The sequence below is a fragment of the Carcharodon carcharias genome, chromosome 9, assembly GCF_017639515.1.
Source record: "Carcharodon carcharias isolate sCarCar2 chromosome 9, sCarCar2.pri, whole genome shotgun sequence".
In the NCBI taxonomy this organism is placed as follows: domain Eukaryota; kingdom Metazoa; phylum Chordata; class Chondrichthyes; order Lamniformes; family Lamnidae; genus Carcharodon; species Carcharodon carcharias.
The window spans coordinates 114,537,649-114,549,980 of NC_054475.1; the positions used below are offsets into that span (position 1 = coordinate 114,537,649).

Here is a 12,332-nt window from a genome sequence, read left to right on the forward strand (position 1 = left end):
GCCACACACCTTAAACCAACTTATATTTCAACTCTTTCTTGGACTCACTCAAGTTCTGTCGAAAGGTCATGAGGACTGGAAACATCAACTCTTTTCTTCTCCGCTGATGCTGCCAGACCTGCTGAGTTTTTCCAGGTAATTCTGTTTTTGTTTTGGATTTCCAGCATCTGCAGTTTTTTTGTTTTTATGCTTATTTGTCTGTCTATTAAGTCATAATTAAATCACAATCACATTGTAGATTACAGTAGCAGTGAAACTAAGCAACAGAATTAGTTGCTAACATGATGGCTACTCACATATGTACCATCAAGTTTTGATAATGTTGAGGCACCTTATTTTTAGTGATGTTTCATAGTGTATACTTGATGCCAGGATACTTTAGATTCAAGCCTGAATAAGTGTGAGCTGTTCGAATCAAATTCCGATGTGGAGTAATAAAAAAAAGAATATTAGCTCACGTAAATGCATTCTACTGCAACAGCACATAAAATTCCAGTCCTGTCAGCTACTAATTTCTTGCTGTGTGGAGGAGGAAGTCCCTGTACTCTTTGAAGCCTCTGAACATGCATAATGTATTAATCAAATCCTGCGGTTTGTATAATCCTATGATGACAATTAGTCAACAAATTTATTAGTAACCACTTGTAAGTGAAGTGCATAAGCACAAATTCTGTTTCTGCCAAATATCCCACTCTACCTGACAAATTAAACATCCTTCGTACCTGGTTGTATATCATCCGTCGCTTCTGTAAATAATACTTTGAGAAGCTCTTTTTAAACCTGATTCCCAGATCTTGCTCTAAAGCTTCAATTTCTCTGAAAGTGCCATCAAATCCATTTTATTTAGCCCTGAGGTATCTTGAGGTGAAAGTTTAAAGTAGAATGGGAGCAAGAGTCTGCATGCATTGTATTGCACACGACACCTTGCCTTGTATGTTAACCTCTAACATTGCATGAACAGCTGTGTAATAACGTGATTAATGCCACAGGATGGACAGACCAAAAGTTTGAATGCATTCCAAAAAACATTTGAGAAGCTTTAGCAAATTAACTTTTTAAAAATTTGTTCATATTACTAACAACAGTGCTTTCCTTCCAAATATGTTTTTAGATCTTATCAATTCTGAAAAGATGCTGAAAATCTAGATTTGATAACTTTTCAAATATTAAATGTATATTTACAATTTATTCTGCAAGCTAGTTGCTTTTTGTTTTTATATGTCATGGCACAGCTGATGGTGAATGCTGGGCTGCTCAAATCCCAAAGAGAAACTTGAAACAACTGCCACAATTTTATTTTGCAATTTGTGTAAATTTTAAGGTGCATGCCTTAAATTCAGCAGTAATAAGACCATCAAGTCTCAGGTTTCTTACCAAACTAACTTAAACTTTTATTAATAGAAGAAATGATTTTAAATACATACACAGATCTACAAATTGCTACAATGATAACTTCTCTCCCCTAATTCATCTAACCCCCAGTTACACTTTCATTAAGGCAACAGTAAGACACATAGATTTTAAAAGACCCAGGCAAAGTGACACATAATACCCTGAACCAGAGGAGTTCAAAGTGAGTTTTCTTAACTTCAGTTCTTTGAAGACAGCAGCTTGAGGCATAGATGCTGAAGGCTTTTCACACTTGTTAGCACTTAAACGTGTGTACCCTTACACCCAGCCTTTTCTCCTTTATACATATTTTCCCCTTTGAATGCAAATTCCCATTGTTTCACTGTGTCTTTGGACTTTACCTTTCTGATAATAAAAATCTCTCATATCACTAAGTTTTACCGGTAATCTTCGGGAAAAATAAACGCACTATTTCCAAACTTCACCTGGCTAGGTGTAATATTTCAATCCCCCTTTTGAAAACAATCTAGTCTGCTTTCTATAAAAACGCAAATATCTTTTTCCACCTTACATTCTAAATTTCCCCCATGTTTACTGTTTACATCAAAGCCTCTGGACCAGTTGCCCTTAATCCAGTTAAGTCTCTCTGTCTGTCTCACACACACACCCACACCACTATATTACAATAAATTCCAATAACATTATTAAATCTTCCTGACATATATTTTACCTAAACTGAGTTTATATAGACCAGTATATAGAATAGAATATTTCTTCAGGTGCCAAGGCAAGAATCTAGAAGTTATCTATAAATAGAAGCATGTAATTGGATTTGGTACAGTTACCTGTTGTAGTCGGATAAGCATTGCTAGTCATTGTATTTTTTCCAACAGTCTGAATCTCCTCTAATTATTTTGAGCTTTACTGTGCATAATTAAGAAAAATCTGAATTCAGAGCAGGTATAAAAAGAAAAAAATATATATTTGAAAAACCTTGCCTTTATAGTCCCTTCACAATTTTGAGAAGTTACAAAAATAATGAATTACTTTGAGATGCTGTGATTTGGGTTGGCAAATGGAGCAGCTATTTTGTGCATAGCAGGATCACACATTGAAGAGATCCATGATTTGACCTGGTTTCTTTGAGTGAGGAATATTGATCACCATTGTAGGCTCTCTCAATACCTTGTGGACATATAATTTTAAAAAGGAAATATTTTATTATAAGGGTGTAATTCTGAAGTAATGTTTACATTGAAAAATGTCTTTCATAAGATATATAACTGTTCCACGCTTCTTGTGTCCTGGGCAACCGCATTCAAAAAGTGTCATTAGCTAGGGGAGCTTCAGCTCTGGGTTTTGGATCTTGAGTGGCAATGGTGTCACTGTGGTGTATCCTATGAGGAGAACAGTGATAGGTTTCAAGAGGACATTGACAGTCTGATGGAATGGGTGAACATGTAGCAGTTGAAATTACATGCAGAAAAACTTGAAATGAAACATTTTGGTAGGAAGAATGGGAAGTGATAATATAAACTGAAGAGTACAATTCCATAGGGTGTGTCTGAATAGAGAGACCTGGGGACACATTAAGAAAGTGGTTAACAAGGCAATGGGACATTGAGCTTTATAAATAGTGTAACACAGGATTTCAGCACAGGGAATGCACAAAAGTTCCAGCACAGTGATTTTTACTCCACAAACATCAAACCCATAAATACATTCATGAAAAACTCATCTCAAATTAACTTTTTACATTGGATGAGTGTGATCCGATACTCCACACACACAAGAAAACTGGCAAGAGCTCAACTCCATCTTGAAGCAGCTGTGTTGCGGATTTGATTGTAGAGCAAAGGGAGCAGGGATTTGTTGCTGGACGCGGCAAGCAACGGTTAGTGAATGCAGCAAAGAAATAGGGTTGGGAGCCGGCGCACTCATAGTACTCCTATTGCTATTTCTCCTCGACCGTGTGAGCTAGATTACCTTGCCTTACAGATCACAAAAGGTACCTGCCTCATCTTGGGGCTCCTCAGGCTTGGGGATTCTGTGCTGTCCAGAGAGTCTTCCTTGGTTTCTAGCAGCTGTATGCCTGCTCCAGTTTCCCTCACCAGTTTTCCAGATGCTGACAAAGGCTTCAAGTTGCTCTATTTATGGCTCTTGCTCCTACCACATTGCAGCTTACCATTTGAGGGCTCCTGCTTCTTTGGCCTGCTGCTGCTCTCTCCCTCTCCTCGAAGCTTCTGCTCTACCCCTTCACTTTTGCCAAGGTTAGGGCTTCTGACTCCACTCCCCCCTCAGTCTGAGCTCAGGGCTTCTGGCTCTGCTCCTGGAAGATGTCGCTCTCCATGATCACCGCCTACTGACAGAGCTGCTCAACAGTCGCGGTGAAGTGCTCTGCAGAGTGTGTCTGGCAGAAGGTGGAATCAAGAGTCCGGCCTCCAGCCCCATGCCAAAGACCGGAGTTGGAAGTCAGGGCTCAGCACGATTCCCCCATTGCAATACATGGAGTACAAAAGCAAGAAATCTATAATCAACCTTTATAAAACATTGGTTCTGCCCCAATTCGAGTATTGGACGGAATTATCCCAGATTTGCACTAAGTGCCATCGTTTTACCCGCTGGCCGCGATGGCATGTTTCCATGCCGTATTGTCCCAAACCCGCCACATTAATTATGTATTCCTGGGATACAAGCCGTTTTGATGGTGGGCAGGCTCCGATTCGCCTGCTACGCCGTTACCTCACTGCTTCGTCACACCAGGCACCACATTTAAAGTACAGCTGCGCTCCGTACTTCCAGCCCAGGACTGCAGCAAAGAAGATATGGCCCCGAAAGGCAGGAAGACTGCAGCCCTCGAGTCTGGAGGCCTGCCGTGATGTCCTGTACCCCTGCTCTGACCGCAGGAGGGGCAGCTACATTACCACTCCGGCTTGGTAGGCGATGGCAGTGGTGATCAGTGCCAATGTTTCACAGAAGAGGTTGGCCATCCAAGGCAGATAGAGGATATATATAAGGGATTGAAAATGAAGTAAGTAGGGGGCGGGGCATAAAAAGGGAGATAAAACAATGAATAAATGAATGAAAATAAAAATTAATAAAAATAAGTGGATAAAAAATAAAAATGAATTTTGAAAAATGGGGTGTAGATAGAAGAGAGTTCATGGTCTGAAGTTGCTGAACTCAATGCTAAGTCCAGAAGACTGTAAGGTGCCTAATCAGAAGATGAGGTGCTGTTCCTCCAGTTTGCATTTGGTTTCACTGGAACATTGCAACAGGCCAAGGACAGACCTGTGGGCATGGGAGCAGGATGGTGTAGTAGCAAGCAACAGGAAGTTCTGGGAAATGCTTGTGGGCAGGCCGAAAGTGTTCCGCAAAGTGGTCACCCAGTCTGCATTTGTCTCCCGTATTGGAGACCGTATTGGGAGCAATAAATGCAGTAGACCAACTTGAAGGAGGTGCAAGTGAAGCCTGCTTCACCTGAAAGGAATATTTGGGCCCTTGGGAGGTGAGGAAGGAGGAGGTAAAGGGGCAGTTGTTGCACCTTCTGCAGTTGCACTTTTTCCTTTTGTAGGGGATTTAATTGGAGCTAGGCAATTCAGGAAGGAAATTAAGCACTTTTTCGTACTAGAATTAGTAGCAATATGGAACGCCATCTCTCAAAAGAATGTGGATGATAGGTCAATTGAAGCTTCAAAACTGAGATAGATTTCATGGAATATGGAGTTGAGGTTCAGAACAGCCCTCATCTAATTGGATTGGCAGAGCAAAACCGAGGGGTTTAAAGGTTCCTATGAAAAATTAAGTTGTAATTCAATAACTTAGTAAACTTGCAATCTATATACAGTGCAAGAATCAGGAGCATTTTTGTTACAGCCTTTCATTACTGGATTTTTCATCAAATTTGATGAGTAACTTTATTTCTGACATTGTGCTCTTTGTGAAAATGCTATGAACTGTCTTTTCTGTAGTTTAGTAGGATGCTCTGTTTACTCTGTCTAAAGGTTTTGTTGATCAAATGTTGTCTTTTATGTAAAGCATTTGAAGTCCTGTCAGGGGTCTTATGAAAAGCTGTATATGTTGTTTAACCACTTGCAAAGCATCTCAAATGACTTCAAATGGATACAGAAGAATAAAATATTTAGAGTGAGTTTTAGGATGGAAAGGACGTAATGGTCATTGGTACATGGCAATCCTTTTTCAGTTATTTTTAAAATGAAGCAGAAATTAAAACGGGTGCAAAGGTGCAGAGAAAAACTTGTGTAAAAATATTTATTCAACCTTGTTAAGATGCTCTCTGGTTGGCTCTGAATTACTACACAAGTCAACATATTAATTTTGCTTCCTGGCATATGTTGTAGTCCTAAACAAATGTCATGTCATTCATCAAGAAATGTGAAGTGCTGAGTTCAGTTGAAATGTATGAAATGAGCTGGCTTTTGTTGCTCAAAAAATAGATCTCTTGCAGCTCAGACTTGAGAAATTCTGCAATGTGTAACCTTCTCAATGTAATGCTTTTCGCATTGTATTCTTAAAACATGGAGGTTTACAGTACTAGTAATTGCTAATGGATTATTTGAATTTAGTTCAGCTATTGTAAACCATTTTGATTCAACTTTTGAACTGAGGGATAACATAAGTATAACAGGATACAATACCTGTTCATCTTTATAGTTATCAGTGGATTGTTATTTCATTGTTGGGCAGGCATGTATGCAAGGTAATAAGGTAATAATTTTCATCAATATGCAAATGTATGCATTGCTAGCTATTAGTACAATAAATAATTATGTCATATGACACTGAACTATACAGGGCTTAAGGTCCTCTGATCTGGGTTTTCAGATCTCAGCTAAGACATCATTTGGGGTGCTACAGATAGCCTCAGTGCCATTGGGCGCAATAAAATCAGCCATAGTTCGCACTCCTGGTTGCTATCCAGGGCCTGTGGATGAATATTAAGTCATTTTAGTTTGGTCTTGTCTGTGAAGACCTCCATGATGGAATACCCTGACAACACTGAATGTCCAGTTTCACACTTCAAGAATGGCTATTTGAAATAGATCTTGGAGAACTGGTGGTACTTGTGGACCTGATTGCCAATTTCAGCTACTAATGTTTTAGAAGAAAAGAAAATTGAAGGAGAGGCTAACTTTTATGTTGCCAGATTTGCACGTACAATCATTGTTAGCCATTGCCAGGGTTCTGTTTCACACATGGCGTTATAATTTTGGATGTCACGTTACAGGCTGGCTATTGGCCAAAGAGGCCAATGGCATGTGACTACCTGGTCAACAGCTGCAGTACAGGACTACGATGACAGCCATGCCACTACGAGAATGTGATTGACATAAGCAAATTTCTAGGCCATCATTTTTAATTGTGGACTTGTATGAGAACAAATCAATAGCTGAAAACACAACTGTATAGGTTGCTATCCCATTGCAAATCACAGTATGATGACTGTTAACATTTTGGTTGTTTGACATAAAAGGAAAATTACCTTACATTTAAGGTTTCAGAAGATTAAGATTCCAATTGTATCCGATGGGTTTTAGTTTTGGGGAGGACTTCATGGGTGCATAGCCCCACTCATTTTACTTCCAACATGTAACCCCCCAGATATGGATTTGGAAACTTGAAGATATGCATGAGAAATAAGGGAAAACATTTAGCTATAAAATTTAACAGAACTCTAAATAAAAGAGCAGCTTTCTGAAGAGGGTCCATTAACTAGCCATGGAGTGATTTTAGTTATCTAAATATTATGCTCTTTAGTATTTTCCTGCCTTTTTTTTCTTATGAGTCATGTTTTTGAAATTATACACTTGAAAGCATCAGCAAAATGGTTTAATGGTGTGATAGTTTTCGTGTCAGAATTGACAAGAAACTTAGTGGGTATCCTACTTATTCTCCAAAAAGCAATTTACTACGATCAAGGTTAATTGAAACTCGGGCTGTACTAACAGAATGGCAGAATACAAAGAATGGAAGTCTTATTTGAAAGGGAACACAGTTGTTTATGCCAAGATTTTCACACGAGGAAAAAGTCTAAGCTGTAACATTATTGATTTACAACTATCAGGTAAATCAGCAATTACTTTGGATTTAACTATTTCTTAACTAATTTTTATTTGATTTAAGAAAACCATCAATGAGAAATTATTTAATGGGAACAAGCTATTTGAATGACCAGAGAAAAAACTACGATAAATGTTAATAGAAAGTGCACCAATCAAATTGCGGAAGAAAATTTCTCTTAAGTCCATTTATTTGCCATTTTTTTCTCATTGCAATAATATGTAATTTACAAAATAAGGTATGAAACAAAAAGTGACATTTCAGAATTCATCAGTAGAGTTATTTTTGTGACTTTAAAGATTAACATTTTTACCTCAAGGACTCAGCCTCTCTCAAAATTTTGGCCTTGTTCAGTATGTGTTTGTTTTGAATAGTTAAGGGAATTACAAACCTATCTATCAAGTGCAGTTTGTAGAACTTTCCAATATATGTATGGATAGTTGATTATATTTTCTAACAATCTTCCACTTTCTTTCTTCCATGTATTTTCTAGCAGCATAAATATAATTAATAAATGTTTTTGCTTTTCAGCTGGGTTAATAATTTTGGTCATGAAGGACTTGGTCTCATGCTTGATGCTTTGGAGAAACTTTTGGACAAAAAACAGTAAGTACTCACCACTTGTTTCAATTTAAGGACAAGATGATGTGGAGAAGAGTTGGCGATTCAAAAAAAAATCACCAAGGCATTCAAAACTTTTGTGATATACTGTTCAGGTATTCTTCACATTGTACTCTAAATGGCCAGCTATTCAACACAATTTTTCTCCTCATATAACTATAATATACATTTTTGTACTTGTTCCAAAATGGTGGACTTAATTTAGAGTTTATTCCAAACTTAGTATTTTCCTTCCCTTCTTTCTGATAGGTGTTGGTGAGATTGAGTACAGATCCACAGTTGCCAGCTGTTCTCTGCCTCTTGCTACCTTTCTCCTTTCTTTCTTTCTTTCTTTCTTTCTTTCTTTCTTTCTTTCTTTCTTTCTTTCTTTCTTTCTTTCTTTCTTTCTTTCTTTCTTTCTTTCTTTCTGTCTCTCTCTCTTTCTTTCTTTCTTTCTTTCTGTCTCTCTCTTTCTTTCTTTCTTTCTGTCTCTCTCTCTCATTTTTCATCTCCTTGCCTCTATTTCTCAATTCTCTTGCTCTTTCTCTATCACGTGCTCTCTCTCACACACACACACTCACTCTCTCTCTGGTTTTACTGAAGGCACTACATTTAATCATTTTTAAAAATTCATTCATGAGATGTGGGCTGGCTAGGCCAGCATTTATTGCTCATCCCTCATTGCCTTTGAGAAGATGGTGGTGAGATGCCTTCCTGAACTGCTGCAGCCCATGTGGTGTCGGTACACCCACAGTGCTGTTAGGGAGGGAGCTCCAGGATTTTGACCCAGCCACAGTGAAGGAATGGCAATACATTTCCAAGTCAGGATGGTGAGTGATTTAGAGGGGAACTTCCAGGTGATGGTGCAAGGCTCATGGAAAATAGGCCATAAAATCCTGAAACCTGACAGGCTGAGAGTTTCATGGATAGCATGTTTCAGGATATGGTCATCCCACAGCTTAAGGAAGTGCAAGCAAAGAATAAATGGGTGATTGCCAGACAGAAGAAGAGGACCAGGCAGGTAGAGAGGGAATCCCAAGTGCATCTTGCTTGCAAACTGTTTTTCGGCCTTGGAAAACAGTGAGCGTGATACTTCCTCTGTGGAAGCCAGCCGGAGGCAAGACCATGGCACTGTGGATGGTCCAGCTGCTTGGGAGGGAGGAAGAAGTGTGGAAGGGCAATAGTGGTAGGGGATTTGTTAGTGAGGGGAGTAGACAGGTGCTTTTGCGGCCATGGACTTGACTCCAGGATGGTATGTTGCCTTCCAGTTGCCAGGGTCAAGGATGTCATAGAACAGCTGCAGGGCATTCTGAAGGGGGAGGGTGAACAGCCAGAGGTCATGGTCCATGTTGGGACCAATGACATAGGAAGAAAGAGAAATTAGGTCCTGCAAGCAGACTTTAGGGAGTTAGGTAGGAAATTGAAAAGCAGGACTTCAAAGGTAGTAATCTCCAGATTACTCCCGGTGCCACGCAGCAATGAACATAGGAACAGAAGGATAGAGCAGATGAATGCGTGGCTGGAGAGATGGTGCAGGAGGAAGGCTTTAGGTTCCTGGGGCATTGGGACTGTTTCTGGGGGAGGCAGGACCTGAACAAGTTGGATAGGTTACATCTGAACAGGAACGGGACCAACATCCTCGCGGGGAGACTGTTGGGGCAGATTTAAATTAAACTGGCAGGGGGGTAGGATCCTGAAAAGTAGTTCAGATGGAAGAGAAGTTGAGATGGAATTAGAAGTTAAAATGCTAGTAAGTGAGTCTGGAAGGCAGAGGAAATGTAGGCTAGATAAGAAAGGAGTGAGTTTAGCAAGACTAAATTGAATATATTTTCATGCAAGGAGCTGAGGAATAAGACGGACAAGCTGAGGGCACATATAGACATGTGGGAGTGTGATATCATAACTATGACTGAGAGTTGGCTAAAAGAAGGGTACATTGGCAGCTCAACATTCCTGGTTATACGATATTCAGATGAGATAGAGATGGGGGGTAGTCGCAATATTGATCAAGGAATCAATTATAGCAGCAAGGAGGGATGATATCTTGGAAGAATCATCAAAGGAGGCATATGGGGTAGAAGTAAAAAACACAAAAGGGGCAAACACACTGTTGAGTGCATACTATAGGCCTCCAAATGGGCAGGGAGAGATAGAGGATCAAATATGTAATTAAATTTCAGAGAAGTGTAAGAATAATGAGGCAGTAATAGTCGGGGAATTTAACTGCCCAAATATTAACTGGGATAGTTTTAGTGTGCAAGGTAGGAAAGGAGCAAAATTCTTTAGTTGCATCCAGGAGAATGTTTTTAGCCAGTATGTAGAAAGCCCAACAAGGGAGGGGCAGTTCTGGACCTAATATTCGGAAATGAGCCTGGGCAGGTGGAAGGCGTATCAGTAGGGGAGCATTTTGGAGATAGTGACCATTAGTCAGTTAGATTTAGGATAATTATGGAAAACGATAAGGTTGGGCTGGGAATAAAAGTTCTAAACTGGGTAAAGGCTAACTTTACTAAGATGAGATATGATTTGGCTCAAGTGGACTGGGAGCAGCTACTTGCAGATAAAACTATGTCAGAGCAGTGGGGAGCATTCAAGGAGGAAATAGCGAGAGTACAGGGCAAATATGTTCCTGTAAAGACAAAGGGGTGGGGAACTGAGTCTAGAGAACCCTGAATGTCAAGTGACATAAAAGTTAAGATTAAGAAAAAAGAGAAGGTAATGGCAGATACTGAGGGCTCAATATGGCATATTCCCTAGAGGAGTATAAAAAGTGCAGAGGGGAACTTAGAAAGGAAATTAGGAAAGCTAAGAGAGTGCATGAGAAAGCATTGGTGGGGTAGAATAAAGGAAAACCTAAAGGGGTTTTTTAAATATATAAAGAGCAAGAAAATTACTAGGGAAAGAGTAGGGCCAATTAGGGACCGTAGAGGTAATCTGTGTGTGGACCCAGAAGACGTGGGTACAGTCCTCAATGAATACTTTTGGTTGATCTTTACAATGGAAAAGGACAACACAGATATAGACATCAGGATGGAGGACTGTGAAATATTAGAGGAAACTAACATTGAGAGAGAGGAGGTACTAACAGGTTTAGCAGCCTTAAAAGTGGATGAATCCGCAGGCCCAGATGTATCCCAGACTGTTGAGGGAGGCAAGGGAAGAGATATCAGGGGCCCTGGAAGTAATTTTCAAATCCTCTCTGGCCACAGGTGAGGTGCCAGAGGACGGAGGACTGCTACCGTTGTCCCATTATTAAAAAGGGAGGAAGGGATAGACCAGGAAATTACAGGCCAGTCAGTCCAACCTCGGTGGTGAGGAAGTTACTAGAAAGAATTCTGAGGGATAGAATAGATTTACACTTGGAGAGACACAGATTAATCAGGGATAGTCAACATGGATTGTTAAAGGAAGGTCATGTTTGACAAATTTTATCAAACTTTTTGAGGAAGTAACCAGGAGTGTTGATGTGGTTCACATGGACTTTAGCAAGGCTTTTGATAAAGTCCCTCATGACAGACTGGTTAAGAAATTAAGAGCCCATGGGATCCAAGGCAAAGTGGCACATTGGATCCAAAACTAGCTGAGAGGCAGGAAGCAGAGGGCGATGGTAGAGGGACGTTTCTGTGACTGAAAGTCTGATTCCACTGGAGTTCCTCAGGGCTCAGTGCTGGGGCCCCTGCTGTTTGTGGTGTACATAAATGATTTGAACTTAAATGTAAGGGGAATGATCAAGAAGTTTGCAGATGACACGAACATTGGTAGGATGGTAGATAGTGAGGAGGATAGCCATAAACTGCAGGAAGATATCAATGGACTGGTCAGGTGGGCAGAGCAGTGGTAAATGGAACTCAGCCTGGAAAAGTGTGAGGTAATGCACTTGGGGAAGGCTTTAAAGGCAAGGGATTACACTATGAATGGTAGGAGCCTAGAAGGTACTGAAGATCAGAGGGACCTTGGTGTGCATATCCACAGATCCCTGAAGGTACAGGGCAGGTAGATAAGGTGGTTAAGAAGACAGTTGGGATACTTGCCTTTATTAGCCAAGGCATAGAATACAAGAGCAGAGAAGTTATGCTGGAACTGTATAAAATGCTGGTTAGGCCACAACTGGAGTATCGTGTGCAGTTCTGGTCACCACATTACAGGAAGGATGCAATTGGACTGGACAAGGTGCAGAGGAGATATACCAGGATGCTGCCTGGGCTGGAGAGTCTGAGCTATGAGGAAAGATTGTATAGGCTGGGGTTGTTATCCTTGGAGCAGCAATGACTGAGAGGGGATCTAATAGAGGTGTATAAGAT

General features: G+C 40.2%; 1 protein-coding gene across 6 annotated transcripts in view; it reads left to right on the plus strand.

The window, feature by feature from the left end:
* The window catches only part of diaph2 (diaphanous-related formin 2), an 865,163-nt gene that overhangs the window by 267,963 nt on the left and 584,868 nt on the right, over window positions 1–12,332 (plus strand). For all 6 annotated transcript variants that reach the window (XM_041195327.1, XM_041195330.1, XM_041195331.1 and 3 more), the window contains one exon: window positions 7,963–8,037. In XM_041195327.1, coding sequence (XP_041051261.1) covers window positions 7,963–8,037 — 75 coding nt within the window. The remainder of the gene's footprint in view (window positions 1–7,962; window positions 8,038–12,332) is intronic.